The sequence below is a fragment of the Sphaerodactylus townsendi genome, linkage group LG15 (genome assembly GCF_021028975.2).
Source record: "Sphaerodactylus townsendi isolate TG3544 linkage group LG15, MPM_Stown_v2.3, whole genome shotgun sequence".
NCBI classification, from domain to species: domain Eukaryota; kingdom Metazoa; phylum Chordata; class Lepidosauria; order Squamata; family Sphaerodactylidae; genus Sphaerodactylus; species Sphaerodactylus townsendi.
This window is the reverse complement of record NC_059439.1, coordinates 12,515,721-12,542,846: the sequence shown is the minus strand read 5'-3', so window position 1 is coordinate 12,542,846 and position 27,126 is coordinate 12,515,721. Positions and strand designations below refer to the sequence as shown.

The following is a 27,126-nucleotide window of genomic DNA, read 5'->3' as shown; positions in this document are numbered from 1 at the left end:
CAACTGGCCCATTCAAAAAAGGGTCGAATTTGGGCAAAACAACAGAAGACACTGGTAGGCTCAAAAGTGGATCACCAACAAAACACTAGCAACGCAGTTGGCGGTATTGGTAATTTCAAATGGAAAAGGGAGGACCCGTTAGTGGTGTGTATGTTTGTGTAGGGGTACAGGCAGGTGGCAAAGAAGATATGTAGGTGGTGGACAGCAGCAGAGGACCCTACCAGAAGTCCATGGCACTGGCCACTGCCCCACCTCAAGGCATATTGATACAAGCCCTGTCTCTACTGATATGTATGTGACCATTTATGCTGCCCCCCCCCACAAAACAATTTGACCAAAGGTCCATGTGAGTGATCATCCACATATGACGAAGAGAAGAGACTTGTAAGGAGATCTGAAGGGGCATCATGGTTACCACACAATCACTACGTGCTTCAGAAATGGCGCTGGCTACCTTTGAATTCTGCCGTAGAACTAGGATCGGATCCAATCGATGTTTCTGCTGGCGAAAAAGGACTAGGTCACTACAAAAAGAGCTTTGTGGGGGATCTATAATATACTATATTATATGTACTAGACTATAATAATATCTCTATATAATGTATTATATTATATATAGTATATCTATCATCTATATAATATTATATAGATATAATATATCTATAATATTATCTATAATATACTATATACTGTAGTGTATAGTGTACAATAGGGAGGGGACTCTTATGAGACTGAGGCCCCTTCTGCACATGCAGAATAATGCACTTTCAATCCACTTTCAATGCACTTTGCAGCTGGATTTGACTGTGCGGAATAGCAAAATTCACTTGCAAACAATTGTGAAAGTAGATTGAAAGTGCATTATTCTGCATGTGCGGAAGGGGCCTAAGTGAAATGACTGGTTTGCTCCAACCCTTGATCCCCCCCCTCCCGCCCCATCCAGTAATTCTAAAGGGTTGTTCCCTGCTCATTGACACAGAATCCATCCCGCTTACCTGGGATCGTGACGCTTGGACTCGTGGAAGGCTGCGTGAACTGAAGTTTGCCCTAGCTACACGGCGGCTGGCAGGAAGCGATGCCTAATATTGGAACAGCGCAATGTGATGGTTACTGGGACCCTCCCATCTGCCCCTCCCCAACATCACCAGCCCTAAACAGAGCAAGAAGGTGAATCTGAATGATGTCTCTCCTGGTTCTTCCCAAGGGGAGTTGGAAAAGGAAAAGGATAAGAACATAAGAAAGAGCCTGCTGGATCAGACCAGAGCCCATCTAGTCCAGCACTCTGCTACTTGCAGTGGCCCACCAGATACCTTTGAGAGCTCACATGCAGGATGTGAAAGCAATGGCCTTCTGCTGCTGCTCCCGAGCACCTGGTCTGCTAAGGTATTTGCAATCTCAGATCAAGATTGGTAGCCATAGATTGACTTCTCCTCCATAAATCTGTCCAAGCCCCTTTGGCTTGGATGACAGCAAAGACAGCAACGCAGCTTAGAACAACCCACCAGCAACTCTGGGCGTGGGATTTTAATTTTTTAATTTTATTAAAAATGTAAAAGTCATTACAATTTCCAATAACATTGTCATTAACTTTTAAATACACAACCGTTAAAGATAAAACATTTGTATACTGTAGGTTAATTGGGCGTGGGATTTTTAAGTGGCTACTTTAGATGTTAAACTGGCCTTAGCTTTGGGGGCTATGTCAGGGGATGCAAGGATGTAGTTTAACACTAAGGCAAGGAGCTGGCTAGAGTGGCAGGCTAGGATCTGGGGGACTGCAGAATGAAATCCATGGAAGCTCACTCAGTGACCTTGGCTCTTGTCTTACAGTCTCAGCCTAACCAACCTCACAGAGTTGTTGTGAGGATAAAATGGAAGAGAGAGGAGAGCAACGGATGCTGCTTTGGGTCCCCACTTGGGAGACAGGGAAAGCATAAATGAGGTAAATAAATAAATGACAAATGGACATTAGGTACCCATTTCCTCTCTTCTGGCAAGCTGCTGCATCATTTGTTCTTCTACAAAAGGAAGACAAGGCACTCTGGACATGTTCAGTGGCAGCCTCCTCTGTACTGCAACAAAGCCTGGCATTGAAAACGAGAAGTGCTCAAGCCAAGCCTTTATCTGGGTCTTGCTGATCCTCCAGTTCTACTCCCAGAGGTTGTAACAAAGGACGTGCTGTTATGTACAACAGCTAGAGATCTGGCAGGGAGGAGGGCTGGCTCCCCAGTTCCCCCTCTTTGATGGCTTAATACTCCTGAGCATCAGCATTCCCTTTTTATGACAGTTGGGACTATGTGCATTGGCTGGAGACGGATGGGTTCTGCTTCATGAAACAGCAAAGCAAGATATAGGAATAAATTGTGTGTTAAGCATATTTTGCATCCTTCAGTCTTTGTCCAAATGCAGGCTTTCAAACAACACTTTCAGCTGGAGTTTGTTTGCTTTCAGGATTTGGAGGCAGTGGAAGGAAGACGGGTGTTACACTGAGCACTGCCTCCTTGCAAAAACTGCTAACCCTGAGCTGCTCCAAACTGTTGGCTGAAAAGGGCCTTCACTTTTCAGGGCGACCTTCGGGTTTTGCAAAACCTTCCCTCCCTTTCTGGTGGGAGGCAAAGTGTTATAGCATTAATCTAATTCCTCTGAGGAATCAAAGAGGGCAAGTGTGATGGTAAACAAGGGAACTATTGTTAGGCAAGTTAAAGAAACTTGAACTCGTTGGTAAAAAACTCAAGAGGAGGATAGGAACAAGAACCAAGTCTGCCGTGCAAGATCTGCAGTTACATCTGGAATGCAGGCAAAAGTGCTTTGGAAATTATAGTTCCATTCTGAGAACTGGCACAAACAGCAGTCAGGAAGTTCTGCACACAGATTTGAAAACTGCAAATGGCAGACTGCAGCAAGGCACTGGCTGGAACTACCTAACAAATGTAACACTGTTATTGACTGGTCAAATCCTGCAGGTAAATATTGTGCTAGAAAATAACTGAAGTCGGAACAGGACTTCCAGTCTGGAATTAGGGTTTTTTACTGAATCGCCAAAAGAACCTGAAAAGCCTAAACCTTTATCAAAAAATTCAGGGTGTTTACCAAGTTAAAAAAATGTTCGCTCACCCCTATCTGGAATTGCTTCTACCTGCATACTTTATTAAGTGAATAAAAGACTGGGCAGGCTTATATGAGTTCCCATGTCCTGGCTTCTCAAGGCCGAAAAGAGAGAAAAAATAATAATCCAAGGAGAGGAGGGATAGGTCATCTCAGCCTGATTCGCATTCACATTCCACAGTCTTCAAGTCCATAAAGCCAGTCCTAAGGAACAAATATACGCTAGTTCTTACAACTCTCCAGGGTCATTTCCACACAGTCAAAATATCCAGGGTTGAACAAGAAAAATATCCCTGTGCAGCCAAGAAGTTTGCATGGTTCCCAGTCCTAAAGCGGGTTTGCCTGCAATATTTCCCTCATCCCAGAGTTTTCAAAAATTGCCAGTTTGGTGATTCTTTTCAAAAATTGTGGGCTGAGCCTGATAGAGCCTGCTATTGTACACACACCAATTGGGAGCAGAAACAGTTTATTTTCCCTGCCCAGCTGCCTGATCTTCCCACCTGATGTTCGTTCAAGCTGCCACTCAGAAACAACAGCCAATCAGAACGTGGGACACTGGGTCTGTTCAGATATGCTTGCAGCTGCCACTCTGAAACAACAGCCAATCAGAACACAGGACACCGGGCATACTCAGTTACGCTTGCAGTGTAAATACAGAAATTCTGGGCTCGTGCAAAACAAATTGGAGCATTTCATCCTGGTCTTCACCGGATTGCTTCAAAAAATGGGCAGCCATGCGAACAGGAAAACTAGGATAAAACAAACCTGGATTTTAAGAAACCAGTGGTACACAGGTATAATTCTGCCATGTGGAAACTACCCAGGAGAAGTATATTCTAACTCCTATGACCCTCCAGGAGCACAGATCCCTTAGCTTTTGCAAGCCCAATATTCTGTCACTAGTTAAGGCCAGCTTCTTGTGGTGCTAGCATAGAGAAATCAGTATATATTCTTCCTAAACGTATTTAATTACACACTGAACCCAGTGAGTGTTCCCAAAATTGCCCCAGGAAGCATATTTTGACACCTCTAACAATTGAAAAACCCAAAGACTGTAATGCAGGCTGTGAACAGATTGTGTGAACAGATGCCAGACTGAGGTTCTCTCTCTCTCTGAGCTGTGTGGCATTTCTCAGGTTGGGATTCATGCACTCGGAAATCAGCAGTGGGAAAGAGCCCTGAGGCCCTGTCGAGAAAGTGAGGCATGCCATGCAGTCATGGAATCTCTTGATTCGTAAGTCCAGGCAGAACCACAGTGCAGACAGAAAGAGAGTGAACTAGTTCCAACTAACAGTGACCAACACCTTGAATTCTATCCAAGCCCAAAGGTTGCTCAGCATTCTCCAGGGGAAGCCCCGCAGTTCAAATGCACCCTTCTGCAAGAGACCCACACGGACAGTGCTCACTGGGTCCCATGTGGTTTTAACACAACACACACTACTTGGTGTCATACAGGGTGATGTGGGAAAGTGTGAAAGAGCCGTTAGTTGGTTAATGTACAGAGAAAGAAGACTTAACAGGGGCTGCAGAAAAAAGAAGAGGAGTCCTGTTAGCAGTGGGTAGCCAGTCGGAGGGGAGGAAGAGAAGAAGGGAATTGTGGTCCGTTTGAGGAACGGCTGTTACCTTCCATCCTTCGGGTGTTACGGTGGCCCCATTGGGCCACGTGTCTGTGGTTGGCGCAAGCTGATTGCAACGGAACTTAGGAATAAATGAAGAGCTTCTTTGAAAGACCTGAGGAAGTCAGAACATGGGTTTTGGGAGGGTGTAGACAGATAAAAAACAAAATACTGTGGGTTACCAATTCTGGCATGGGTGCCTAACGGCTCAAAACTGGAGTGGTGAGGGTTTTTTTTTAAAAAAGACCATCATAAAGTGGCTGTAGTCAGATAGTCTCTCAATGTTTGAAACAGCATTATGAAATCACAAGAACATATATTTTGAATGGTAAAACATACTGCACACTATGCAATGGACTTGATTCATAATGGTGGTCAATAAAAGCAGGAATGCAATTATACATTACAACAATAAACATTATTTTTCAACCCCGGGAGATATTCTAAAAGGATTGCTCCAGGGCTTATAGCAGAAAGCCTTTCCCAGTTGAGAAAAAGCAAATTTAAGGAGAGGAAAAAGGAAAATAAATTATTCTCACAAAACACATCCACACCTTTGATTTCCAACCCATACTTACCAAATGGTCTTGGCCCATTTATAATTATTCAAAAGCATCCCAAAAGCTATGGTGGGGTTTTCTGGAGATACAAGCCCTTGCAGCATCCACAATTCTGAACAATGGTTTGGTTGGTTCAGGCCCAGAGTTCATTTAGCCCAGCTTCCCACTTCCATCCAAATCCAGATAACCCCAGCCAGGGCACGAGCAGAAGCTCAGATGTGATCTCCCCTCCTATTCAGCTGACATCCAGTTAAGTACTGCCTCTGGACATGGAAGCTCCATTTAGTTATCTTGGCTTGTAGGATACACTTATCTTCTATGAATCTATTTATTGTTATTGTTATTCACCACTCACCCCAGAGGGCTTTGCAGCAACCAATAATTAAAACAAGATCATACGAAGTAAGATAAAAACCAGCAACTTTGTTTCATTGGCTTGCAAAACCACAAAATCAGGTGGCCAGCCCCTAAAAAAGCCCAGGAACAAATCAAACCCAGCAGCTCTCTGGGATCTGAAGCACAGAAACGACTTTCTTGTTAACTGAGATTTTTTTTTTTAAAGTACTGGAGATACCTAAGACAGAGCGCCATTGAGTAGGGTTGCATGAAAGCCAGGAGAGAAAAAAATGTCCTTTCCCTTTGAAAGAGGCTTAATGTGTAGGAATTGGCAGCTGAAACTTTTCCAGGCAAAAAACATCAGCCGACAAGCAATATTCTATTAAGGTTTTATTAAAAGCACACCCCTTTTATGCCATTAACAACTCAGCCACTGAACTGCACTGCCTCTTCATGACAAATTTGTTCACCCTTGGGATAATCCGGCTGCCCCCACTTTTGCTGCTGTCCTTCATACATGTTCAGTGGCAGCCTCCTCTGTACACAACATGTTCAGTGGCAGCCTCCTCTGTACACATCAGCCTCCTCTGTGCCCATGGGAAGAAAGAACCTTTGAAAAACATAACATGCAGAACAGGGTTCCCCAATATGGCATCCATGGGCACCTTGGCACCAACCAACATTTGTCCCATTTTTTGAAAATGGGCGGAACCAGGTGGGGCTTGTGCCCAGCAGGGCTTCTGATAGGCTGTTGGAAATCTGATTGCCTGAGCAGATTTTTCAAAAGTTGCAGCTGCCCCCACAGCAGGAAGATCTTCCAGGCATGATTGAAAGTAAACTGTGCATATAATGCTTTAAAGTAGGGGTGTCCAGCTCTGGCCCTCTAGATGTTCATGGTCTATGATTCCCATCAGCCCTGATGGGAATCATAGCCCATGAACATCGGAGGGCCAGAGTTGGACACCCCTGCTTTAAAACAATAGAATCATTTTGAGAAGTATCCCATTGAACGTTGCTTTTGCTGAAATGTGGAGGAGTTACTATTAGAGTTATGCAAGACCTCAATCTGTGACATTGTGTGGTTAGGTCTGCCTCTAGGGCAGTCATTTTGTAATTGTGGCCAGCACCTTGTCTCAGCATCCTTAAGGCCCCTTCCGTACATGCAGAATAATGCATTTTCAGCCCACTTTCAATGCACTTTGCAGCTGGATTTTACTATGTGGAATAGCAAAATCCACTTGCAAACAATTGTGAAAGTGCATTGAAAGTGCATGATTCTGCATGTGCAGAAGGGGCCTAAGGGGCCCACAGGCTTAAAATGGCTGGGGAATGTTGATTTGGGAGAATCAAGCTGACCAAATGTAGTTCCTAGAATTCCCGCCAGGAGTCAAGATTTCCCCATGAAGTTCTAAATGCTTAAGGCACCATTCTAACTGGGCTTGAATTCTTCAATATTACTTGACTTTTATGATAGTAGTGAATAATAGTAATTCATCACCAGATGAATTCCTAAAATATGCATGGATGAGGATGAGTAGGGAAGATTTCAATGCTGGGAATCTCAATTTAAAAAGATCCACGTCTCTGAATATTTGCTCCCCAAATGTCCATCAGGAACTGAAATGCATGTTCAGCAAAAGATGGATTTAGCAAAACTCTCTCTGGTTAGTTGACCAATGGGATAGTTACAACAACTGGTACAAATACAGCATGTACTGTGTGTACTGGCATGTACAAACAATCAATTATATGCTGTGTTTGCTCTGGTTGTTGTAATTTGCACTGGGTACCTTTTTGCAATGGGATAGTTACATGCTACACTTTATTGTGTGTAACAATCCCACAGTGCTTTTTTTTTAAAAAAAATGACAACAAGCAAAAAGTCATTTTGCCAGAGAATTTAGAATAGATCAGCACTGAAGGATGGCCTCTCTCCCAATTCAAAGCAAGTCTTCCCATTCAAAATGGGTCTGCTAAGCAGATGTCCTCTTTAAGATTCAAAACACAAATTTGACACTACCACAAAAAAAATCTTGCTAGAATCACAAAATGCTTTTGAAGCACTATAGCCCACGGATTGAGTTAAATCTGGATTCCTACAGATAAATGTGGATCATATAACCAGACAAAACATTAGAAGGATAGCTGGCTCTAGGCAGAAACTTACAGAAATTGGATATTTTGTGTATCTTCCTTTCCAAAGATGTATTGATACCAATACAAAGTAATCTGGGCCTTTTGATCAGTTATACATGGTATTGTCGAAGGCTTTCACGGCCGGATTCAACTGGTTGTGGTGGGTTTTCCGGGCTGTGTGGCCATAGTCTGGTAGATCTTGTTCTTAACATTTTGACTGCATCTGTGGCTGGCATCTTCAGAGGTGTATCACAGAGGGAAGTTTGTTACACACTGTATCCAATGAGAAGGGAATGTTTTAATGGGGGTATATATTGTCCATGTCCCAGGGTGGGGAACCAATTAGTAAGTGTTTGGATGGAACTTGCTATGCAAAGGTGTGGTTGAGTGCATTGTATTGCGGGTGGGGTTATCAGTCCATTTGCATTTGTAGTCGCGTTTGCATTCCCTGCAGCAGCAGTATTGGTGAATGCAAGTCCTGTGTCTGGGTGGAGTCCATTGTTCTTGAAATTAGCATGCCCATGGCCTTTGATTCTGGTGTTTTTAAGTACTGGTAGCCAAGCTTTGTTAATTCTCAGAGTCTCTTCTTTCTTGTTGAAGTTGTCTTGGTGTTTGTGAATTTCAATGGCCTCCCTGTGCAGTCTGACATAGTAACCTTCTGAATTGTCCAGAATTTTTAAATAAAATGTTATGTCCAGGTTTGTTTAGGATATGATCTGCTACTGCAGATTTTTCAGGATCGTTGAGCCTGCACCCAAACACTTACTGATTGGTTCCCCACCCTGGGACATGGACAATATATATTCCACTAAACATTCCCTTCTCACTGGACACAGTGTGTAACAGACTTCTCTCTGTGATACACCTCTGAAGATGCCAAACAAAGATGCAGGCAAAGCGTTAGGAAAAAGATGTACCAGACCATGGCCACACAACCCAGAAAACCCACCACAACCAGTATACATAATATATCAACAAGAGTTATTCCAGCCAATGCCCTTTAAAGTCAATGGACTTTGATTAGAGTAACTGTGTACAGAACTGGACTGCTAACCATTTTGGCAGCACAAGGCAGTGGTCCCCCATGGGTGCAATGGTGCTCACTGACACTTTCCTGGATGCCCACCAAGTGCTTTTAGTATGTGGGCAGAACCAGGTCAGGTTTGTGTCCAGCAAGGCTTTCGATTGACCGCTGAAGCTTTGATTGGCTGTGCAGATCTTTTTAAAAAAACGATTGCTTTGGTGTCAGCTGCTACCACAGCACAAAGATCTTCACTGCGTGGCTGAAGGTAAGCAGAGGCAGCCACACTGTGGCTGTACCAACCACACTGCATCAAAATTGTAAAGGTGCCCACAAGTCCAAAAAGGTCAGGGACCCCAGCATAGGCAACTAGAATTGCCTGATAAAAAATTACCAGTATTTTTGTTGCTCTTCCTAATTTTAGCTCTAGTCACTCCTTAGGGGGCAACAAATTTGAACAAATTTACATTGAAGCATAAAGTTCTAAGAGTGATATGTAGACTATTAACAGCATGGTGTAGTGATTAAAGCAGGTGGACTCTAATCTGGAGAACTGGACTTGATTCCCCACTCTTCCACACGAGTGGTGGACTCTGGTGAATCTGATTTGTTTTCCCCCCAATCTTCCACATAAAACCGGCTGGTTGGCCTTAGGCTAGTCACAGTTCTTGGGAACTCTCTCAGCTCCACCTACCTCACAAGGTGTCGGTTTGGAAACAGGAAGGGAAAGGAGCTTGTAAGCCACCTTAAGTCTCTTTACGTGACAGAAAGGCAGGGTACAAATCCAAACTCTTCTTCTTCTTCTACAGCAATAAAGCTGAAGTCATTAGAACAATGTAAGGATGGCAATTTTGCCTGTTTCTCTCCCAGCCACCTGGCCTTGACGGAATGCCTCCACCCGGGCGGCGGGCCAGAATCGGCGGCAACAACCTTGGTGGACGGCTTATCTCGCTGTCCAAGATGAGCATTCCGTTCCCATGAGATGGGCCTGGATGGCCCAGGGAGGGGGAAGGGATTGAGTACGTTATAACCTGTAGTTTGGGCGGAAGGTCTCATTCCTGTCATGTCGTGTGTGTGTGCTTTCTAAGATGTCTGAATAAACGGTCTTACATCCAAAAGCCTTTTATTTCTGCTCTTTGGAATTCCTTACCATGTTGCTGTGTTGGTTGCAGCCTGCTAATAAATGGGTTGAATCCAACCAGCTTTTCCCCTGGTGGAGAAAGGAGGAGGGGATCCCCTCTGGCCACCAAAATGGCCATTCTGGGGATCATGAGATCTGCATGGACAAAAGCCATGCAGGAAGGGACCTCTACTCATGAAGAGAATCGGGTGAGACTGAGCAGAAAAGCTGGATCCAACCCAGTGATTCCAGACAAAGGTGCAAGGCAAAATAACTCAAAATAACTCAATACAAGTAGTATAAATAGTCTGCCTGATACCGTAGATTTGTTTGGGGCGGGGTGGAATTGAAGCAAATCAAGTCTAGGAGTAATGTAATATGTACAACCATAATTAAAATCTGGGATAAATGCAGAGAAGAATTAGCTCCTGCTGTTTCGCACAGCGCTGGCATCAGATCGCTATTGTGAAGATTTTCAAATGGAAGCAGAACTGAATAACAGTGTTATCGGGGAACAATGTAATTCATCAAGGACCTCAGACCTTTTTAATGGCAGGCTTTTTACTTGTACAAAGTGAAACAGAAAAGGCAGACCTGCAGAGCTGATCCCTGACGTATTTTCAGCATTTACACATTTTGGCAAGGGACAGAGAGTTTGATGTGACAAAGAAACATGATGAAATGAGAACAGTAACTTTTTATTTGGCCTTCAAGTCACATCAGACCTATGGTGACCCTTAGTGGGTTTTTCAAGGCAAGAGACATTGAGAGGTGGTTTGCCATTGCTTGCCTTCAAGTCACTACCCTGATTTTCCTTGGAGGTCTCCCACCCAAATACTTGGCAGGGTCCATGTGCTTAGCTTCTGAGATATGAAGAGATCAGGCTAGCTAGGGTGATCCAGGTTGAGATAACAGGAGGTTGAATCCATGGAGTTGAATCCAATTACCTTCCTTTGTCAAATTCTCCTTCAAAGGAGAAAACCCTCTTCCATACAGAGAGACTTTGGAGGAAGCCTTTCTTTATCAGAAAATCTTTTTAAGACGGAGGAAATCTTAAAAGAATCAAACAAAACAAAACAGACAATCTCTGTAGCAGCTCCTACATTATAGAAAAAATCTACTTCAGGTGACCAGGAAAGGTTCCTACACTTCTTTTATTTCTTAGCATTTGCAAAATGGAATTGCTCTGGAGGACAAAGTTTGTGTCCCAGAGTTTTCTCGGTCCCTTCCCTGCCGACGATTTCCAAGTCATAATTCTCTCTAGGGATGAGCACAATAATCTTGAGTTTGGTAAATTTCAGGTTCAGGTTTTTTAACCCAGAAATTTTTGGTAAAGTTTTATTTGGTTGATCCTGAAATTTTTGGGGTTTAAACCACCCAATTTTTTAAACTTCTACTTCCATCTGTGCAGTTTCCCAAAGTGTTGGCTGGGGAGAGAACTCCAGAGGAGCTTGTCCAGAGGAGCATGGAGTTCTCTCTCCCTCCCCGGCAAGCATTTCCCAAGCCCTGGAGGGCTTGAAAAACGCCAGCAGGGGAGAGAATTCCATGCTGTGCTGACCCGGCTCAAAGTGACATGGAGTTCTCTTTCTACCTTCCCAGTGATGTAGGTATAGATTTTTTATGGGGGATGTTCAGGGGTGGGGCCAAGCCCCCACCCCGCCACTGGGGGCATGACCTTACCTCCCCAAGCCCTGCCCCTGGCCTCAGTGCTTATAAAAGCAGCTCTCTGAGGTCAGGGACGGCAGACTCCCCTGCCCCGCCTGCCCCCCACCGACTGGGTTCCCAGGCGGCAGACGGCAGTCCTTTTTGCCTTTCCCTCTGAGCAGAGGCATAGCTAGGAAAAATTGAGACTGATGCAAAAAATTGAGACTGGTGCAAAAAGTTTTGCCCCCACCCCCAATGGGTGGCCACTGTGATGGTAGAATCCACCTTCAAACAGCATCACTTCCAATGGTGTTAGAACTAGGGAGCCCAGATTCTCCTTTTAAATCCACCTTAAAGGGAGAATCTAGGGTCCCCAGTTAAAACAACATTGAAAGTGATGCTGTTTTGGGGTGGATTCTCCCCCACCCTGAAACAGCATCACTTTCAATGTTTAAACTAGGTACCTCAGATTTTCCCTTTAAATCTATGGGGGGTGGATTTAAAAGGAGAATCTGGGGAAATTTGGGGGGGGTGCCTGGGGGTGTGAAATTGTTAAGATAGCAGCACCAACATTTCAGGGTATCTTTAGGAGATTCTCCTGATGATATCACCCAGGTTTGGTGGAATTTGGTTCAGGGGGTCAAAAGTTAAGGACCCTCAAAGGTGTAGCCCCCGCCTTCCATTAGTTCCCATTGGAAACAATGGAGGATGGGGGTACCCACTTTGGGAGTCCATACCTTTGGACCCTCTGAACCAAACCTCACCAAACCTGGGTGGTATCATCAGGAGAGTATCCCAAACAGTCCCTGAAATTTTGGTGCTGCTAGCCTAAAAACTGCGCCCCCTGCAGGCCAAAACCTGAAAAACACTAACAAATACATAAACCACAAACAGGGGCAGAGCTTCAGACATGTAATGGGGGGGGGGGGTTTGAACCTGAGAACCCCCCCTTACCTACGTCCTTTTCCCTTCCCCACTGATGGAGGGGGCCGTGATGGAGAAAAGGGCTCCTACTTTCTCTCCTATGCTGTTTCACAACCTGACGAAAGAAGCAATTATTCTCATTTTATTGAGAACCTGGAATTGGAGCTCCAGGTTTTTTTAAAATCCCTCTCGTGCAGTTTGTCCCTTAAGAAAAGTGAGTACCTGGACTGAGCTTGGTTGATGGAAGCCATTAGATCAGATCAGCCCATGCAATTGTGATGCAGATAGGAATTTACATTTACATACAGAATGTACAGATATGAAAAGTATTTATAGGTGTGGATTTCAAAGAAGCAGGCTTACAGGTTCAAGGAAGGGCCTAGGTATCATTTTATCGATTTTAAAATCAACTTTCTATTTGGAATGAAGAAAATGTACGGAAATACATCTGGAATTTTTGGAAGCATAAGCGGCCAGGCAAATTGCTGCAAACATATGGTGGCTCTGGAGCAAAGTGAATCTATGTACTGCAGAAACATCAATCGAAAGATCAAAGGCATTAAAAGGGCACCCTGCGCCATAAAGCCCTTTATTCATTATCTCGGGCTATTTGAAACCTTGCGTCTGGAAATTACGCAAAGCTCTTGGGGTAACTTGTTGATAACCGTAAGCGTTCTTTCAGTAACGTGTCACAAGAGGAGCTGTGTCACCTACAACGGAGGAATGGTAGCATAGTGCCTGGAAAACTATATTAATGAACATGCTGACCTTTTCCAAACATTTATGGCAAGTAAGAAATCAGCCATGGTAATTGTTGCTTCATCAGTGGAAATTATTTATAGTACAGTAGAACCATAAAAGGTCTAACAAAAATATCTTACAAGACGTATTATCAGTGATGTAATATTTTTATTAATGAGGCTTAATTTAGATATTTGGTAGGCTGTCTTCTTTTTTAAAGAAAGGTGTGTTTTCAAGGGTGAGCACACTTGTGAACTCCTGGGAACAGCCATGTGGGGAGGGGACGTTAAGAAATAAGGGGCAGGAAGGGGTTAAGAAAACCTTCCTTCTCCATTGGGTCTTCATTCTAAATCCCTTCCTCCCCTAAGTGGCACTGCTTTTTATAAACGGCATCAGGACATTAAGACACACATTTGCGTATATCGTTTTGTCAAGCTCTACAAGCCCAGTCATGAACAGACAAGCCCTCGCAACGCATGCCCTTTGTAGACCACCAGAAAATAACTTCCACACAAAAGAAAATAGTAAATTGGCAAACAATTGCTCAGTAGATTGAATCTTATGTTTGTGTCCCAGGGTTTGGGGAGTACACAGGTAAGGGCAGTGACGAAGAGAGGGGGAACAGCGCCCGGGTCATGAGCTGCCTGCACGCCCCCTGCCCCCCCACTCTGCCCCACCCAACCCCTGAAACGCCCTGACACACCCTGCCCCTGAAACACCCCCAGCCCCACCCCGACACGTGGCGGCAATGGTGGCACCCAGGACAAGCCGCCCCAGATGTCCCCATTGCCGCTATGAATCTGGTGTTCTGGGTTCTGGGTTCAAATCTGATGATAAAAGATTTTGGGCAGCTGGGGCAATATATGTGTGTAAATTGCTGCAGCTGACTTGTGATAACCCAATGGGGTTTTCAGGCAAGAGACTATCAGAGGTGGTTTGCCATTGCATGCCTCTGTGTAACAATCCTAGATTTCCCTAGTGGTCTCCCATCCGAATAGTAACCAGGCCCAATCCTGTTTCGCTTCTGAAATCTGGCGAGATTGGACAAGTCTGGACCATCCAGGCCAGGGGTAGGATAGGACATATTTAAAGAGATACACTCTGTAAACATTCTGCCAAAGTGTAATCCTATCCATAGGGAATCTGGTGAACTTCTCCATGAATCTGCCACAGTTCTAGCTTCTCCTGCCTGTAAAATGTTAATCTCCTCTTCTAACCTGCCACTGGAGCAGGGTTTCTTAAACACCACTCGATTGGGTATATACGAGACCAAGTGGAGGACTTATGATTCACTTGCCGAAGATACTTTTTTGACTGATGGGGACACTGATCCCTCTGCGGCCACATCTGAGCACCAAACGGCAAAGTGCAGCACTAAAATCCAGCTTGGCATTTTCCCCACCCTACCTCAAGTTCAGCAATGATCCTGTCTTCGTCATCATCATCTCTAATGGCAGAGGCAATGATGGGGGGAGTTGAAGCAGGCCGGGCAACCTCTGAGACGGTCCTCCTCAGTTTCACTTGTGGCTTTTGCGTCTCCAGCTCTTCCGACTCCGCTTTCTGAATGGAAGGGGGAACGGAATGGAGAGGGGTGGGTGGATTGTTAACAGTGAGGAAAGAAAGATGAGGATAAAGCTAACCAGACCTCTTCTGAAACATGCCTTCTGAGAAAGATGTGCAGGTTGAGATGGTTGGGAGGCCTACAGAGAAAAGTCTGATGAGGAAAATCAGAAGGAATAGGTAGCCAGTGTGGTATAGTGTTTAAGAGCAGGTGGATTCTAATCTGGAAAACCAGGTTTGAACCTGAGTGGCGGAGGCTTATCTGGTGAACCAGATGTGTTTCCACCTCCTACATTCCTGCTGGGTGATCCTGGGCTAGTCATAGTTCTTCAGAACTCTCTCAGTCCTACCTACCTCACAAGGTGTCCGTTGTGGGGAGGGGAAAGGAAAGGAGCTTGTAAGCTACATTGAGTCTCCTTACAGGAGAGAAAGGTGGGGTATAGATTCTTCTTCTTCTTCTTCCTCTTCCTCTTCATCATCATCATCATCAGCAGCAGCAGCAGCCTGGAGGTGACTGAGAGGAGACTTCATTTCACTCTGAAGGGCTGCCCATACAGAGGACAAAGACTAGTTTTTTGCTGCAGGCTTCATGAGGAAGAGTGTGGAATCAAACCCAGTACTCCAAATTGAAGACCACCGCTCTCAACCATTACACCACACTAGCAATACGATTGGGTCAAACATGAGCAGAAACATTCTAATGTCAAGAATGGTTTGGATAGTGGAGCCACTGACCTAAGGGACAGAAGGCTGCCCCTTGCTGGAGGTCTTCCAGCAGAGGCTGAGCAACCATCTGTTCAGGACAGTCTAGCCTGCACTGAGGAAGGGGTTGGAGTAGACTTGGGGTCCCCAGCGTGGTGCTTGAGGACACCACAGTGATCTCCTTTGCATTTTCTGGAGCCTGCTGGGTATTATTAGAAAGTCAGTGGGGCAAGGTAGGACTTTGGCCAAGCAAGCCTTCTGAACGACCACTGGAGATTTGATTGGCTGTGTGGATTTTAAAGTGTTATTTTGGGCTGGCTCTTCACTGTGTGCCTGAAGTTAAGAAGTGGCAATTATTTTGTGGCTGGCTCTGCCTCCTGTGGCAGCCATTTTGTGACAATCATTTTGTGACCGTGTCCGCCATGCTGTGTCTGAATTCCAAAGGTGCCTTCAGGCTCACAAAGTTTGGGGATCCCTGGACTAGACCCATTACAAGATTCCAGTCCTGTGTCTCATCCTTGAGGATCTCTGGCCTACTCCATTTCAGTGAGAGTTTCATACCTTCATAAAACTGGATTCTTTTTTGCTGGTGACGATCACTTCCCCTGTGCGAGTGGTTGTGAGACCATGGGAGGATGGGAAACTTCGCCGAGGTGGGGGTGGTGGAGGAGACTTGGAGGGCTTCTCAGTTCGATATCTAGGCACTGTCAATTCATCTAGGGAGACAACGAGGTTCATGTTAGAATTTATGCCTTTCACTCACAAATCGTCCTGCAAAATAATGAATCCAAAGGATCTCCGCAAGGGCGGAATTGTTCCAGCATTCCTCCCTTCCTTCAAACTGTCCTGCTAGTAAAATCAATGATCGACCAGAGGGTCCATCCAGATTGTGTGGTTATGAAACTCTATTTTGCAAACCCTGGAGTTGAATGACAGGCTGTATATGAGCATCTACACAGAGGGGCTTTCTGCACAGAAACTTTAAAATATTATGAGGCAGAAAATAAAAATCTCCTCTGAGGAACTCTGTATTATTTTTGCCCCAAAATGTTTGATTTGCAGCCTCAAAACATTTCAAATGAACCCACTTAAAACAATTCTCTGGCTGAAACATTTTTAAAAAGGCTTCATTGCCTCTGCCTTCCATGAACTTCTTCATTCTTGCCATTTTGTGAGCTCACTCCAGGCCTGCAGAAGTCCCTTGCCATGTTTTTGAAGCATTTCAGAGCAATTTTTGTGATTTTGGGGGGCTTGATTTTCACAGCATTGACTACAGAAAATTGCAGCACGAGGCTGCGGAGCATAAATGCACCGGTTTGTCAACACACTGGAAAAAAACAGGGAAAATCGGAAAACGGTGAGCAGGAATAGTTTCAAGGGGGTGAGTGTGAACAAAAATCATGTTATTGGATTTGGGGGGGGGTCTAAAACATTTTAGGTGACTTGTGCATAGCGCTACCATCGTGCTATGATGGTCATTTACACCCAGATTCACAAGCAGTGTATGAATGGCTGCAGGGAAGCAAAACATTAAACAACAATTATGTATTGTTGTAAATCTTTAAATGTTTCCTAAGGCTTCAAAACTGAGGAAAGATTTCTGTGGATTATGGGACTGCTGGCGCCTGCAGAGACTAAGACGTCCAATGCTGACCTTACTGTTAATTGGTCTACACACAAGACTGACACCAGAGTCCCCTGGTTTGGATGCAACTAGTATTTTTGGCTTTCTTTGGGAAAAACAAATATATCCAACTATTTATATTTATTTTCTGAACCCAAACTCCAACGTGCCATCTTCCCTGAGATCTGGTAGGGGGATGAAAATACCACGCCATGAAAGGCTTTGCATTCATAACATGAATGGTGAAGAGTCAGTTCATCATATCCTACACCATTGTCCTTTATATAATGCAGCTGGGGGGAAGTTCCTGGCACCTCTGTTGATTGACAACAGCGTTCTCACAGACCAACAGAAAACCATCATCCTTCTGGACAACGGCTCAAGAGAAGTCTTCGAGTTGACTGCCAGGTTCCTTTGCATTGTAATTGCAAGGTGTTCCTAATGTAACATTTGAAATATTTTATTCAGTTTTTAAATTATAATTTTAGAGGATTTTTTAAAAATATATAAATTCCTATTTTGTTATATGCTCTTTTATAATTTTTTCTTTTTTAAGTATTTGTTAGAATTGTTATTTGAATGCCATTGAATGTTTCAGTTCAGTCTAGCATTTTTGGCTGATGAAAAGGGAAGGGAGGCATCTCCTTTGACCACCCAAAACGTCTTTCTGGAGATCATGAGAGCTGCATGGACAAAAGCCACGTGAGATGGAGGCTGTAATAAGGATAAGAATTAAGGATGGTTGTATGAAAAAGCAAAAACCCTTTCCTCCCTTTCATGCCACCTCTAACTCCCTCCCACTCCCCCTCCCCCCACTAGGATGGGTGGACCGTGTCCAGATGCCGGGTCCCCTCCCTCTCCCTCCCCTCCCTTGCATGCCGCCCCTCCCTCCCCTCTCTCTGAGCCTCTCCTTTCTGGTAGACCATGGCCACACAGCCCGGAAAATGTTATGAATTTTTCATAACAAAAAATCTGTAGCAGAGCTGATTCTCTGTTGATGACCATGTTAATATTTATTTTTTATTGTTTAAAGAAAGGCTTTATTAAATGAAGCTTCAATCAATTTAGGATATAGCTCACATTTTCATCCCTTTGTTATTTACTGAAAGTGGCTAAGGGTGGAAATCCACATGGAGAGAAGGAAAGGGCATTTATCATTCTTTTCTTGTCCCCTCTGGAACATTTTCCTTATCAAAACTATCTGTATCTTTTGCAGCTTGGCAAAAAAAAAGAGGAGTTTGAAAAGGACAACATACTAATAAGAAAAAAAAAGACCCTCAGGAAAAAGACTGAGAAACAACCCTCCTTCCTGCGTGGACTCCCTACGCTCCACATTTGAGCTTTCTAAAGCCAAATTGGGTTAAAAAAATCAAAGTGAAAAACCCTTGAGAAAACATTCAGGGCCTTAGCTCTAGTTCTTAGTGAGTGATAAAAATTCAGGTGAGCTTGAATCACTTCAGCTTGCATGTGGGATCTCTACTTGATAATCCTCTGCCCCACTCAAATACGTCCCCTCACTTAGAAAGCTAGGATGTCAAGGGCTCCAATATAGCCTTCTCCTCGAAATGCTGGTTTTCTATGCACAGGAAAATTTTGTTGACCAAGAAAGCTCTGTCATGTGAGCCCCCACCTACAGTAAAAAGTGACACAAGGGTTTTGTGAAGATTAAATGGGAACGATAGGGTATTTGCCTTCAGCCCTTACTTCTCAAGTCAAGATATCTGTAGTTCAGGTTAGTGGAATCCCTGGTGTTTACTTATTTCATTTCATTTATACCCTGCCTTTCTTCCCCAATGTGGACCCAGTGAAGCTTGCATTGCTCTCCACTCCTCCATTTTATCCTCACAACAACCTTGTCAGGTAGATTAGGCTGAGAGTGAATGGCCCAGGGGCACACAGCATGTTTCTGTGTCAGTCCTTTTCTATATAGTTTTACTATGGTGTATGGAATATATCTTTTCTGGCTATCCTGTTATGCTGTTACAGTGAACCATTGCTTTGATTTGACTTGGCACTTTTTGAACTCTGTTCTCGACTGAATCTGCTTGCTCCATGAAACCAAGAATGGACCTTTCTAATTGGATTATATTGGGACTCCTTTTTGCCATGTTAGCAACAGCAGTTTTCCAGTTAGGGGCTCATTCCACACATACAGAATAATGCACTTTCAAACTGCTTTCAGTGTTCTTTGAAGCTGTGCAGAATAGCAAAATCCACTTGCAAACAGTTGTGAAAGTGGTTTGAAAATGCATTATTTTGTGTGTGCGGAAGGGGCCTCTGTTTTGTACTATCTACACCTGCCTTTGTCAGTGCCTTTGAACTGTCCCTTCTTTTAATAAATTTTTTTTTAAATTTTTAATACATTGTCTGTGTGAACTGTTCAGAAAGAGAGTCCATGCACCAGGAGGTCCTCAGTGAGTACTCAGGAGCCTTGACACCGTCCATGGGCACACAGCATGTTTCTGTGTCAGAATGGTGGGGGGGTTCAAACCTGGGCTTCCCAGCAGTACTGTAACCACTACTACACACTATCTCTCTGACACACCCAATACACCCAATCCGCTCTCTGACACACCCAATACACACCCAACCTCTCTGACACACCCAATACAAGTCTGGTGCAATCACATGATCAAAGAATGCACAAAAGGAAGGAACATACAGATGTGGATGAGAAAATGGGAAAGGATGCAATTATGTGATGACTGTGAAGTTCTGGGGGAGGGCAAAAGGCCACCAGGGGCATAACAATGTCACTCGGCTGAACCCGTCCAGACAAGGTGGGCCACGTCTTGCTTTACCTGACCCCCGGCGACCACTGGGGTCCATTTTGGCTGTGGTCTTCTGTGCATGCTGGGGCTTGGGGGGTTTGTGCTCAGGGGTGGAGGCTGCGCTTCCACCGCTGCTGGAGGTCTGCTTGTGCTTGGCAGCGAACTCCAAGTCGGGGATGGCTTTCATCAGCTCCGCCTGCGTTTCTTCCAGAAGGCGGTTGATGTCCTTGGCACTGTACTGGGTCAAGGCTGCGCGCTTCTCCTCCCAGTCCCGCTCTGCGGCCTGTAATGCAGGGCCACAAGCGTCGTTACACTGCATGTTCCCAAATGGATTTATTTAAAACATTTATGTAAAACATTGAAGCAGTTATTAGCTATACAGATAACACCATTAACAAGGAAGAAGGGAAGAAGAAGAAGGGAAGGAAGAAGAAGAGTTTGGATTTATATCCCTCCCTCTCTCCTATAAGGAGACTCAAAGGGCCTTACAATCTCCTCCCCCCCCCCCCCGCCACCACAAACACCCTGTAATGGAGGTGGGGCTGAGAGAGCTGCAAAGAGCTGTGACTAGCCCAAGGTCACCCAGCTGGCATGTGTTGGAGTGCACAAGCTAACCTGAATTCCCCAGATAAGCCTCCACAGCTCAAGCGGCAGAGTGGGGAATCAAACCTGGTTCCTCCAGATTAGAGTGCACCTGCTCTTAACCACTACATCACGCTGGCTGCAGCAGGGTCAAACAATCCGCCCTACCGGCAGGGGTTGGGGATAAGATTGACAGCTCCAGATTGGAAAACCCTTGGAGATTGGGAGGGGGGGGGAGGGTTGGAGTTTGCAAGGACAGGAACCTCAGTGAGAAGAGAAGGACACATGGCTACTTCTCTCACTCTGTCCTGATCCTCCCTGTTTTGGGAACCAAGAGGGGAGGCCAGGAGTTAGTGGCCAACTTGGCTATCAGACCATCCATGTCAGGGTAAGGCAGGATTATCATGGGGGCAAGGACCCAAGGCTGATGGAGGGGATGTAAAAACCTGCAGAGATAGCCAAGCTCATGGGGAGTCTCTTTCATTTCATTTCAGTAGACCTGGAGAAGTCCTTAAAGGATTATGCTCCATGTTAATTAGTGATCATGGAGGAAGGCGAAGGACTGATTTTCCACCTGATGGACCCAAATATCTTGGCCCTGACTCACAGGATAGACTGTCAGCAGCCAAGTCCTCTAATAGAGACATATTCTCCCACCACCGTCTGCCACAAGCAAGCAACAAGAGTTCTTACCTCCATAGACACTGTTCTGTCCACGATCCTCTTGCTGGGAGTCTCAGAGCCCATCTGGGTCTTGACTGCTGCCATCTCTGAACCCCGGGAGGGGTTGCTGCTCTTGGAGATGTGGGTCTGCCCAGGACTTTGCCCAAAGCTGCTTGTCCCCAGGCTGCCGGTCAAAGAGGTCAAGTCATGGAGGTTTATTGGGGGGCTGGTGGGCATCTCAAAATCCAATCCTTTGCTAAAGTCGCTTTCTGGGTCCACCTTCTTTGGAGACTGGCTGAGAAGGTTACTGGATGAATCCCAGACGCCCTCATCCACTTGCCTGCCAAGAAAAGGGCACGGGATGTCAAGAGACAGTCAAGAGTCTCTTGGGGAAGCTCATGCATGCAGAGGATCTGAAAAACAGCTCCCATATCAAAATTGCCATGTTTATTTACTTTAAAGGGGACCATTTTCAAAGCCTTAGCAAATGCCAGACGATTTTCAGGGTGGTGCCTGGGGAGCTAGGGTTTTGGGGGATGTGACATCACTTCTGGAGACAGTCTAGTAATTTCCCATGAAATCTATGGTAAAGACCATACAGCGTTGCTATGGAGACCATTTTCTGGTCATTTGCTGGGCAAATAACAAGTCTAACAGAGGCACTGAAAACCGTGACAGGTGGGTCTAAAGATCAATGAGGGCGAAAGAAGCTGTAGCTGTCAGGATGCAGCATGAACAAATGGAGCCCCATCAGGGGCCCTGATGGTGGCAAAGCCCAAGCCAGTGAAAGAGAGTGTTGGGCGTTAGGAAACAGGCATTAAATAAACCAGGGCTGCCAACCTCCAGGTGGTAGCTGGAGGTCTCCTGGGATTACAACTGGTCTCCAGGAGACAGAGATCAGTTCACCTGGAGAAAATGGCCACTTCGGAAGGAGGAGTCTGTGGTATTTTACCCCAATGAAGTCCCTCCCCTCCCCAAACCCCGCTCTCCTCCGGTTTCCCCCACAAAAAATTCTCAAAGTATTTCCCAGTCTGGAGTTGGCAGCCTGGAGTAAACACCCCTGTTGTCTTTCCCAGAGAAGCGTTCGAACATGCCTAGTGTACTTTCTTCTTGGAAAGCTAAGCAGATGTGCCTCAAGCCACTTCTTGGAATTGGGGGGGGGGGGTTGCCTAGGAGTCCCACATGCATCTCCAATCTCTTTGCAGGCAGCCAGGTGCACAAATGCAGCAAATTGTTGCAACAGTTGCAAGCACACCTGCGAGACCTCCCAGAAGGAAGCAACGCCCACCTCTTGCTGCGGGGGCTAATCTCCTCATTTACCAAGTCCCAATGGAACAGCCAGGTTTTGCCTCCAGAAAGGGGTCACTCACCTGCGAACTTGCGCCAGGGTGTCAGTCACCGCCTTGCAGCGCTTGAACAGGCCATCCAGCCGGTGAGGCTCTTCCTTGAGGAACTTCACAGCCTCGACTTCCACACGGAGGACGACGCGCATCTTGCTCTGCAAGCTGGGGAAATTAGCTGCAATGCCAGGGATGGGCAGAGAGGGAAGGGACAGGCATGAGGGTCTGAGCAGGCCCGAGGAAGGCTTTCACCTGGGGGAAAAGGAAGGCGTGGAGCCAAGAAGGGAAGCAGGCGGGTGGGATGGGGAGGGCTCAGGTGAGTGAGGTACTCGGCCTCCTGTGGCCATTGCTGTTATGTGGTCTCTGAGGAGAAACTGCATGCTCCCAATCAGCAAACACCCACCATAGCACTCTCCCTCAGTCCTGTGCCCACAAAGTAGATTCTGGTGTGATCTGCATTCATTGGAGAGTGGAGAGGGAAAGTTATACATTTGTGAACATAACCAATTACCGTACATACTCACGTATAAGCCAAATTTTCAGCCTTTTTTTAGGCTGAAAAATGTCCCCCTCAGCTTATACGCGGGTCACCCCCCCCCCCCGCACAGAGCCACAGCGCTTACTTATGACGGCAAAGCCTCGTCCCCCTCACTAACTAAAACTTTCTTTCTTGCAGGCTCAAAGTTTAAGGCGTTTCAGGGAAGCTGCCGGCTTTCTTTCTTGCAAGCTCTAAGTCTACAGGGAAGCTGCCGCTCGAGGCACCCTGTCTATGGTTTCCTTAAAAGGGCAATTCTTTGCTTCACTTTCTCCTGCTTTCAGCCACTTCCCCTCTCCCCAGACCTGTGCGCGCCGCCTCGCTCCTCCTTAAAAAGCCTCCCAAAGGTTTCTGGGGCGCTCCTGTCCTCCAGCAGTGGCGTAGGAGGTTAAGAGCTCGTGTATCTAATCTGGAGGAACCGGGTTTGATTCCCAGCTCTGCCGCCTGAGCTGTGGAGGCTTATCTGGGGAATTCAGATTAGCCTGTACACTCCCACACACGCCAGCTGGGTGATCTTGGGCTAGTCACAGCTTCTCGGAGCTCTCTCAGCCCCACCTACCTCACAGGGTGTTTGTTGTGAAGGGCAAGGAGATTGTAAGCCACTTTGAGTCTCCTGCAGGAGAGAAAGGGGGGATATAAATCCAAACTCCTCTTCTTCTTCTTCCTTTGCCGGCTCAGCACCCTGCCTCCTGATGGATCTTTCCCACCCTCGACTTATACGCGAGTCAGAGTACTGTATATACTCGCGTATAAGCCAACCCGGCTTATATGCGGGTCGGCTTATATGCGAGTTTATACAGTACTCTGAAACAACTAAATAGGGTTGCCTGGAGATCTCCCGCTATTAAAACTGATTTCCGGCTGCTTTGGCGGGAGGACTCTGGCATTGTACCCTGCCCTCCCAGGTCCCACCGCACAAAATTCCAGGTATTTCCCAATCCAGAATTGGCAACCCTATTGGATAGGAGGATTTGAGGAGGGCGGAGGAGGAAAAGCAGGGTGCAACACTGAGGGCAGAGTCAAAATTGTTGGATTTTACAGCCTTGCTTGCATGCAGCAGCATGGGATTCTGGGAGATCTCTATGAACATTCTAAAGGTGACAGTTGGAAAACAGTTGCTCCCTGACTCTTGCTGGGGAAAGATGTTACCTGTTCTGTTAACCAAAAGCCTCTGACTGAAATGTTTAATATTGTAGACTGTGCTTGAAATTGTAACCAAACAATGAATGTGTCGATGTATATAAGTGATACTTTGTTTATGTACATAGTCTATTTCTCTCAGTTTAAGTAAATCTTATGTTTCATGATTTCTGAGGTAAAAAGGCTGGTCTTTAGCGAGATAACTGTTCCTATCATAAAGTGCCGCACAAAGCTACATTCTGCTGCTAACAGGGTCATATAGAAATATACTTGTTGACCTTCAAAAATAGTCTCACCCTTTGATCCAAAATCATTGCAAACTCACACAGTGGTGGGGGAGGCAGGAAGTGGCACTCCAGACGTGACCCAGTCAAGCTCCCCACAGTGCCACTCCCTCCCGCCATGCTGCTACAACCACAAAAAAGAAAACAAAACAAAAACCCCACACCTTTTCCTTTTATGAGCGCCCCATCCAGGAGTTGACAAAAGACATCTTGTCTCCAAACCTGACAATCCACTTGAAAGCCCTTGACCTGTCCTAAACTTGCTTGAGAGACTGATATATAATCTATAGTACTGTTACCTAAGCGACTCCTAGCAACCTGCAACGAATACTGTACAATCAATGGCCTGACACTCAACTCTCAAAAATCAAAGGTTGTAGTGTTTTCAAAATCCTGGAAGCCATCTCGTTGGGTGCTAGGAAGACACGAATTGGAACAGGTCAAATGCTTTAAATATTTAGGAGTGCACCTCCATTATAGAGGGGGTTGGGCCAGCCACAGAGACCATGCTGTTACAAACTCCATGGTCAGTGTATCAGCAATCCTACGTTTTTTCTATAACAAGGGCCATCAATTTGTGCCTGCAGCATTAAAAGTCTTTAACACCAAGGTGGCCCAGCAACTATTATATGGAGTCCCACTTTGGATAGGCTCCTGGTCCAACACAGCTGAGCGAGTACAATCTCGCTTTTTATTTAAACTTTTGGGCATGCCTCACTGCGTGCCTTACGCCACCCTGTGCCTCGAAACCGGGCAACATCTCTTAGAGACAAGAGCATGGCTTGCCACGCTCAAATATTGGCTGCGCATCTGTTTCAACCGTGATGCAGCCTCCTTGTCATATAAAGCCCTCAAGACTTCTTGTCACTCGGAATGGTGGGGCATTATAGAAACAAAAATTAACAAATTAGGCTATTCTTTGGACTATCTGGCCATGCTACCTTCTAAAGAGACTTTCCAGCTTCTGAGGAGAAGGTTGTTTGACCAGGAATGTCAGACCCTACTCGAAAAGGCTTCCAGGACTTGCTCTCCTTTAGCTCTAGGCATCACCTACACTGGTAATAAGGGGGCTCAATACCTGCACCAGATAACCGTGCCCAGGCTCCGTAGAGCAATGATGCTGGCCCGTTGCAATGCCCTTCCATCAGCCGTATCGACAGGGAGATACATTAAAACCCCTTACCACCTAAGGCTATGCATATGCAATGGGAACTGTGTAGACTCTATAGATCATATTCTACTTTATTGTCCACTTTACACAGGACCTAGAGTCAAACACCTGTCACCTCTGCTACTCAAAAAAGAGTATGCATCTGACTTGCAAAAGATCACCTTTCTGTTGGACAGCTCCAGTAGTGATGTAAACGATGCAGTCACCAAATTTTTGGACCTGTATATAAAACAACGCTTTAGGAGCAAATCCTGAACATCAGCCTTCTCTACCTGTCCATTTATTTTAGCTTCCCTCTACTTGGCTAAGTGGATCTGTGTATATAATGTTGTTATGCCAATAAAGGTTCTTTGTTTGTTTGTTTGTTAGTACTGTTACCGTGCACAGAGATGTAGGTTTATTCACCTGAGGTTGCAAGTTGGGTTAAGCCATTTAAATGTGTTAAGCCAAACTGGGTGAGCTCCCAAAGGCACCTGGTGGGCCACTGCGAGTAGCAGAGAGCTGGACTAGATGGACTCTGGTCTGATCCAGCTGGCTTGTTCTTATGTTCTTATGTTCTTATGAGAGCAAAATTTCACAAAGTCAACCCCCGTCAGGATAGTCAAAAGACCTTTTGATTTTCTGGGTAAGGAAAAATACCACGGACATTCTCTGTGTTCTGCCCTGCTAACTTCTGGAGGCAGTGTTCATCCTTACCTATCTTGGCATTAAGGTCTCCTGCTACCAACCATTCATCACATATATTAAAGAGTTGTAAACTCTCTAGATATTCAGTGATTTTGCACCACTAATTCCCTAATCTCCTTGATGAAGCTAGGAGGAAGGTAAACGTTAATCATTATGGAACTATGGTCTTCCCATGTTAACTTTACTGCATGAGACATCTTGTCTCCTTCAGACCAGAGTGGCACTAGAGGAAGCCCCATCCTAAAGCCCACACTGGGGAGATGGAAGAATGCCAGGTGGGGGCCTTGGGAGAGGCCAGGGGCTGCTTGACCCATCCGGCTCCAGAGTCCCCTGCAGCAAGGCGGCTGCGCACATGTGAAGGCACTATACATGAAGACACTACATGCCATGCTCCAGCCAGGTGGGTGAGCTGAAGGCAGGTGCGTAACGAGGCAGCCCTGGGCAAACTGTAGCCCTGGGCAAAACCTGAGTTGGATGCCCCCCCGCCCCCGGATGGGCGGCCACTCCACCATGACCAAAAACTTTTTTGCACCAGGACATTGGTGCCTGCAGGGCAGTGGCGTTCCTGCCTAGGGACAGGGGGTACCCAATGTCCCCGGGCGCCCCCCATTTGGTCACGTGGGGGGGCGCCAACATTTCAGGGTCGTTTGTGTGTTTTTAAATTTTTAAGTGTTTTTCACATTCCGGCCTGCAGGGGGCGCATCTTTAAGGCTAGCGGCACCAAAATTTCAGGGTACCATCCAGAGACTGTCCTGATGATACCACCCAAATTTGGTGATGTTTGGTTCAGGGGCAGCAAAGTTATGGACCCCCAAAGGGGGTGCTCCCATCCTCATTGTTTTCAATGGGAGCTAACCTGAGATG

The 27,126-nt window shown here is 45.7% G+C and overlaps 1 protein-coding gene across 15 annotated transcripts in view; it reads right to left on the bottom strand.

Annotated features, from left to right (window-relative positions):
- Positions 1-27,126, bottom strand: part of SRCIN1 (SRC kinase signaling inhibitor 1) — a 400,436-nt gene that overhangs the window by 20,842 nt on the left and 352,468 nt on the right. For 9 of the 15 annotated variants that reach the window (XM_048518251.1, XM_048518247.1, XM_048518250.1 and 6 more), the window contains 8 exons: positions 22,476-22,623; positions 21,136-21,445; positions 19,891-20,143; positions 16,027-16,181; positions 14,611-14,763; positions 4,729-4,836; positions 996-1,079; positions 455-502 (listed from right to left, as the gene is read on the bottom strand). In XM_048518251.1, the coding sequence (XP_048374208.1) occupies positions 455-502; positions 996-1,079; positions 4,729-4,836; positions 14,611-14,763; positions 16,027-16,181; positions 19,891-20,143; positions 21,136-21,445; positions 22,476-22,623 (1,259 nt within the window). Of the gene's footprint in view, positions 1-454; positions 503-995; positions 1,080-1,367; positions 3,310-4,728; positions 4,837-14,610; positions 14,764-16,026; positions 16,182-19,890; positions 20,144-21,135; positions 21,446-22,475; positions 22,624-27,126 lie in introns of those variants that run through there. The other 6 variants (XM_048518248.1, XM_048518260.1, XM_048518259.1 and 3 more) reach the window with 4 other exon arrangements.